Source organism: Stegastes partitus, unplaced genomic scaffold (genome assembly GCF_000690725.1).
Source record: "Stegastes partitus isolate 25-593 unplaced genomic scaffold, Stegastes_partitus-1.0.2 Scaffold886, whole genome shotgun sequence".
NCBI lineage: Eukaryota > Metazoa > Chordata > Actinopteri > Pomacentridae > Stegastes > Stegastes partitus.
This window is the reverse complement of record NW_007578617.1, coordinates 279118-285898: the sequence shown is the minus strand read 5'-3', so window position 1 is coordinate 285898 and position 6781 is coordinate 279118. Positions and strand designations below refer to the sequence as shown.

At 45.7% G+C, this 6781-nt stretch overlaps 1 protein-coding gene across 2 annotated transcripts in view; it reads right to left on the bottom strand.

The window, feature by feature from the left end:
* Positions 1-374: 374 nt before the first annotated feature.
* Positions 375-6781, bottom strand: part of LOC103365866 (FYVE, RhoGEF and PH domain-containing protein 4-like) — a 50348-nt gene continuing 43941 nt past the window's right edge. For both annotated transcript variants that reach the window (XM_008293419.1, XM_008293420.1), the window contains exons 5-15: positions 6313-6727; positions 3216-3305; positions 2947-3092; positions 2660-2816; positions 2359-2497; positions 2184-2242; positions 1949-2095; positions 1386-1558; positions 1059-1089; positions 893-973; positions 375-804 (exon numbers count right to left, since the gene is read on the bottom strand). In XM_008293419.1, the coding sequence (XP_008291641.1) occupies positions 661-804; positions 893-973; positions 1059-1089; positions 1386-1558; positions 1949-2095; positions 2184-2242; positions 2359-2497; positions 2660-2816; positions 2947-3092; positions 3216-3305; positions 6313-6727 (1582 nt within the window). In that variant the 3' untranslated portion in view covers positions 375-660. The remainder of the gene's footprint in view (positions 805-892; positions 974-1058; positions 1090-1385; positions 1559-1948; positions 2096-2183; positions 2243-2358; positions 2498-2659; positions 2817-2946; positions 3093-3215; positions 3306-6312; positions 6728-6781) is intronic.

Genomic DNA, 6781 nt, shown 5'->3' with positions numbered 1-6781 from the left:
ACCATAGCCCCAATGGGAAATATTGTAGGGGGCGCCGTGGAGCTGTGTTGCATTTTACAACTTGGCCCAGCCTGACTTTTTTATTCATCCTGACCTGCTCTATATGCCTACAAAACTGCGTAGCTCTAAGGCAAATGTGCTTTTGACAATTTAGAAGGTGGCGCTGTGGAGCAATTTTTCTATTGAGGTGTGTATTGTTCTTCCAAATTATAAAATTTTTCACCGGGTCTGATGTACATGGCAATTTTGGTGAGTTTTCGAGTATGTTTAGGGCCTCAAAAACGCGTGTCTAATAATCCGAGCAGTTCCAACAGGGTCTTCGCACCCTTTTGGGTGCTCGGACCCTAATAAAGGAAACATGGCAGAATTATCAAAGCAGCATCACCAGATACATTTTCTAACGCCTAATAAATACATCGACTAGTTGAAGTTTTTTAGCTGATCTACTGCTGAGAAGTTTTATTTGATCAAATATTTTCTCAGCATGTCACATGTTTTGTATGTAAAATCCTAATTTTATAAAGAACCTGAAGCTGTCACATAAACGTAGTAAAAGCTTTAATTTTTCCTTCTGAAATCGAGTGGAGCCTGACAATACAAGTACCTCAGACTTGTCATCATCATTAGACGTCTTTGGTGTGAAGACGTTACACAGTGAAGTCAGTCAGGATTACTTACGTAGCCGCAGGCTCTGCAGTGGTGTCTCCGCCGTGTCAGAGCGTTGAAAGGCTCCTTACACTTCATACACATCGTCACTTCATTGTCACGGATCCAGCGAGGAGCGCGCTTCCCCAGCTCGGCTTTCTGCATTAAAATAAAAAAACAGACTCAGCATGATGGTGTGGAAATGTGTGGAGAGCTTCAACGTGTACAGTCCTGACGTAACGCTCACCGACACTTCCTCTACGTCCTTCTGTGCATTCTTGAATGACTCGTTTTTCTGCTGGAAGATCTCAATGGTCTCCTGGAAAGCCTGGGAAAGAAGAACGTCGAATGAGGGTGTCGTTCTAAATGAGCTTCAAAGCCACAATAAAATGTGGTTGTTGTGCTTTATGTACCTTAATCCAGTCGGCCTTGTCTTGCTCTGAGCTGAGGAGGAGAGGAAGCAGAACAGGCATTAAAAGTGAACTGTGAAAACGTACAACCTTCACTTCCCATTCCGCTTAGAACACCAAGACAACCCAACGTAGCAGTTAGCTGTGGTTGAAGGACTCTTTTTTTAAGAGCTTTAAAGGAGTGGTGCTCATTTCAGTGGTATTCCACATATAACATTATACAGTTCTGTATAATTACATACATTAATATGGGAGGAGATCAGAGGTTTGTGATGAAACTTTTACAGTTACTGCAGAAAGTACAAGTTTCAAAATGCACGCCGATAGTACCTGGCCTGGAGCTCCAGCGTCCTCTCTTTCCCCGACACCTGGAAGGTATGAGGGTAGTCCTCGTTGGTGGTTTCCAGGACCTTCATGCCGTCGATGCCGATCCGCGTCCTCACCGTGTACTTGGTCCCTCCCAGGCTGAACTTGGGCACGCAGTACAACAGCATGTTGTTGAACTGGAAGGAAAAAAACAAAGGAAAACTTTGCAGCTGAGCCATGTGAACATGTGAGAAGCACGGATCAGCACTATAGTAGTTTCAAGTTTCTCTAATTGTTTACTTGAAAAGGACGCAGCCTAAAGCTCAGCAGGTAACCTCAATCACACAGCTGGGACACATTGTGCATGCAGCTAATAAGAAACAACCAGAACATAATCACATCATCCGGCAATCTCAGTAAATTGAGGGATTTGTTTATGGGCCCCTGACGTGTCCTTGCGGAGGTGTTTCCTGGCATGAAATGATTCACTTGTTTCAATTGACTGGTGCGGCTGAAGGTCAGCATATTTCCCTGCAGTGTCCTTCATTAGGCCTGAAGACGTTGGTGTGCTCGACGCTTTCTCTCACCAGGAAGAGGTACCGCTCCATGGCTGAGGTGTTCCTGGCTGCCAGCTTCAGGATGTGGCCCTCTTTGATGAACTCGTTGGAGGGGTTAACGATGTCCTCCTCCTCCCCCAGCATCTCGTAGATCTCCATCAGCTTCTTTAGGTTCTCCTAAATCATTCACAGACATGTATTTCAGTCAGGTTGTAAAGCGTTGGGGAGATTCTCAACAAGGAGACTGAGGAGCATCTTAACTTACAGATTTTCTGATGGCGCTGTTGGAGTGAGTCGCTGCTGTGGCGATAATTTCCAACGATTCTGAAGGGAAACATGGATTATTTTTAACAGAGCCAGACATCACATCCTCAAATGTTCTTCACGTGATATGAAAATGACACCTCATGGTCGGAAGCTTAGGCACTGTTTCGACTCACTTTCTGCATCTCGTCGGTCGGGGTCGTCCTGAGGCAGCTTCTTCAGGTAGTCCTTCAGCAGCATCTCGTATCGAGGGACTCTCTGCACCGGCTCCAACATGTGATGCTGAAGCGTCAGGCAGCCGCACACCTCTTGGCTCTGTCCACATACGACCAGAAAGCTCACATTGTCATACAAACACTTCATTCGACCTTATAAATGATCATCCTCCATCCCGTCAGATACGAACACATTTACTGCATCAGCATCATTTTCAGGAAGTGCATTTTCCCAGATTGGCTTGTGGTGGACTGTTCGTACCTGTATCTCCTGAATTATGGCCTTGAACTGCGGCGAGCGGTCGATCCACTGCTTCAGCAGCTCCATGGCCTTGTCGAAATTCTTCACGTACTCTGCGTACATTTTGAGGAAGGGTGTGAGTTTCTGCAGGATGTCCCCGATGCGAGGAGTCGACGCCCTGCGGGGAAGGAGCGACGAGGCAACGTGAATCCATTACTGATGGACTGCATGACTTTGTTTTTCAATTTCTGTCCTACTTAAACTCCAAAAAATTCCAAAGTTTTATCGGTTTTATATTTCAGACTCACCATTCGCCCATGCGTTTCTCCAGGTCGGGGAGCAGAAACTGGCCGTGAAAGGCGTTGATAGAGGAGATGTTGGAGAAGATGTTCTTCACTACATCCACGGGGAACGTTCCTTTGTTCGCCTCCTCCATTAGCTTAGCACAGAACACCTGCAGAGCCGTATACAGTTACAGTAAGCTGAGAGTTTCCCTTCGCAGCAAACGTAAGCTCCTTGACTGCGTGACACGGTGGGACAAAAAAAAGCAGAAATGAACTTTGAACAAGTTCCTCACCTGGTCCAGCAGGTTAAGTCGCGCTACGTAGGCCTTCTCCGTGTGCAAGAGCTCGCTGGCGATCTTATATAGCTTCTGTTCGTTTGTTTCCTGAGAAGAGAGATCGCGTTATTAAAACTGTTTACATGTGACTTGAATTGTTGGGTTTCTCTCTGTAACACTGGAGGTCTGTGTGAAATCATTCATGAAGGACGTGAGTCTGCAGCGTCATGATGGTTTCTGTCTTCTCGTCCTCTGTGGATAAAGCTTCCTCATTAGGTGTCAACACAGAGAACTGAGTTAATCTCTGCTTAAAGTCATGTGAAACTACAGAACAAATACAGTTTAACTTATTATTCATTCCCACATCTTTGTCATTTTAAAGTTTAGCTTCACGTTTTCCTGCAAGTTGCTGCTTTTTACTGAACGACAGTGAAGAACGAGAAAATGTTCACGTCTTTCTGTGCTTTTACTATACTGGTGTGAGTTCTGCTCCGCGGTGACTCGTTCTTGAGCTTCGTGTTAGAATGCAGTTCATGTGTCACTGGTGTGCATGTCATTAACGCTGGGCTGACGGGGGGAGCTCTCAGAACAGGAAATGAAAATATGGGAGAAGGGAAACGACACCAAATCAAACAATTCACTACAAACCGACCTGCAGGTGAGACGTCAACAGGTACGTACAAGAAAAGCCCCAAAACCATCCCGAGAACACACGACAATGATGGACATGCGGTGCTTTGGCTGCACACTGGGACATTTCTCCAGCACAACGACAGCTGAAGCAGAATATTTCACGCCATGTGTAACCACAGCGAAGCGCCGTCTTCCTCTCAAACGCCGGCCTGCGCGGCCGAGAGAGGAATCGGCCTCACGCTTCCACATTTCTCAACACATCCACAATGTTGCGTGTTTACTGGTGAGTTTCTGAGAACTTATTTCTCTGAAGGTAAAGTTCTTTATTTTCCAAGCACGCTGCGTTTCAGAGTAACAAGAATGCAGCTCGAAATGTTTCGCAAGGGACGCGGATCAAGGAGAATAGTTTCACATAAACAGTAATAGGAAGTAAAGACTTTCGATTAAGCTCTACACCTCAGTAGTCTTTATTTATTTATTTATTTTTTTTATTTAAATTACTTAGTTATCCTACAGTCCAGGGAGAAGAGCTTCCTTGTGAGACTTTTACATAAAGAATCAGATAATAAGCCAATGCAATACAGTAGTACTAAAGACTAAACAAAACTTTCTGGTTTGTGAAGTTTCATTTCACCAAATGCTTGAGGTTTGAAGAGGTGTATCTGTCAAGCAGAACTAGTTTCTTCTTTCCTACTAAATCGATTTTCTCATTAATCCTCAGACACCCGCTGAAAGGTGCTCGACCTCTAAGTTGTCAAACACGGGACTTAACTGCTTAGTTGCATAAAAAGCCATTAAAACCAGCTCATCCTCCAACAAGTACTGCATCAAAATGCTGCTTAAAGCAAGTCAACACATGAGTATCAATCATCTGATAATATAACACTGATATATCGCTGACTTGCAGAACACATGCTTTCACTTTTCATACGTTTGAGGGCAAAGCCACACATCAACATGTTCCTACATGAAGAAGATCTGGTGGCGTGCAGTTCCACAGAAGTGATGTTTTCTTTCCCCTGAAGCAGGAAAAGCACAGGTGGAAGTAGTAACACGAGTAATGACTCAGTTCCATTAAATGTCCCAGTGAGACACGACAGCGTCGACAACAGCACGACCCGAAGCCATTATTAACACGTCTGCGCCTCTCCTGCCATCAGAATATCTGCCGTGAGAAACCTCAGCTGCAGCAGAACAGCCCGATCTCTGAGCGAACCGTCGGCCGCGGTCCAGTTGAATTGTGGGTGATGTAGGCGCCGAGGCTCGAACACAGAAAGGCGTGAATACAAAAGAGACGCTATGTTTGGTTCTTCTGCATCGATCGCGATATAATAAGTGATGAGACGAGGCTTATGTAAGTTCAACCACACAAACCCTGTTGTATAAATGGAGCCGTGGAAGAGTGTAAACCAGCTTGAATGGAATAAAACTGCATAACAGCATTGTTTTATAGATACACCACATATATATGTGTATGCAGCATGTACATATAAATATATATATGTGGTGTATCTATCTTTACTGTCTACTACTTTGCTCATAACACTTGAGGGCTTTTACTTTTTAAACTTCGAATGCCAGAATGCACTGAAGAATTTTAACTGCTGCTATTTTTTACTGTTATTGTAGTTTTATTGTTGCTTTTATTTTCAGTGTCCTTGTTCCAGGGCACACATAAAGTCCTGAAAAAGTTGTTGTGCAGCAGGCAGCTCAAGGAGAAGCTTCACTGTCTGCACAAACAAATGATTTGATCAGAAATCCAATAGCTGGAAAAAAGCCACTCAAACAATCAAATGCCTCGCTTGGCTACTAGAAGGACATGCAACGGCTCAAAGTCCACACCAAGAAAAATCAAGTTCATCCCCAAAGTTAAGCTTTAACTGGCTCCCTCTCAGGTCAACAACACCGCTAAAAATATGTGTTGTGTTGACTGAGAGGCACGGACACTTCACCAGGGAGCATTTAGCACGGCTGAGTGCTCCGAGTACTATAATCTTTGGCTTTTCCTCTCCCACACCACCGAGGCTGCGTCGCTGTTTTCATCACTCAGAAGACAGAGATTGATCTGAACCTGAGATATTTATAATCTGTAGACAACAGCAGGCACTGCAGCTTCCCAAAGGAGGGGTTGGGACTTCGCAGAGGCACGAACTCAGCTGCTCAAATGTTTGACATCTGTTCGGCCTTCACAGAAAATAACCCCTCTGAGACAAATGCGATGAAGGCAATACACACAAACACACACACGCAGACACACACACACACACACACACGCACACACACTTCTTGCCGTGTAACTCTATCCTTGCAGAGTGACCCAGAGGTGAAGTAGTTCAGATGATTTAATTGCACTGAAAGCTGAGGAACTAAATAAACGCTGCAGAGTCTGAGCAGCTCTGTGGCATAAGAGGTAAAAACCCACCTGGGTGCACAGGTAGAACACAAGCAAACCAGAAGATTCAAACAGCAGCCCTGTGCTTACCTTCAGGTCTGCGTTCCCTTCTTCGCTCCTCTGTTCACTTTCTGCTGTCGTCCCACTGTCCTCATTCTCAGTGTGGCTTTCTGTGCCAGTTCTGTCTGTGTGTGCTGCTGGTGAATGATCGCCGCTCTGCTCTGCGCTCCCCATATCTCCATTTACCAGCTCGCCAGTCCCTGTCCTCTCACTTTCGTGGTTCTTCTCCTCTTTGTCCTCCTTCTCCTTGCCCTGCTCCATCTGCACTAGCACCCCGTTCGCTGCTGGTTTGTGGTCATCCTGCTTTGCGGCCGGCGCCGACGAGCTGTTCTCCTGAGTCCTGCCGCTCTCCGCCTGCTTCTGGTAGGGCCGGTGAGCTGGGCTGCAGTTGGAGGATTTGCTGGTGTGTTTGAGCGGCGAGCCGTCTCGCTTGTTCTCTGTGCCGCTGTGGAGGAACAGAGGGGAAAAAAAAGCAAAGGAGGAAGTGGGTCAGCTCGGC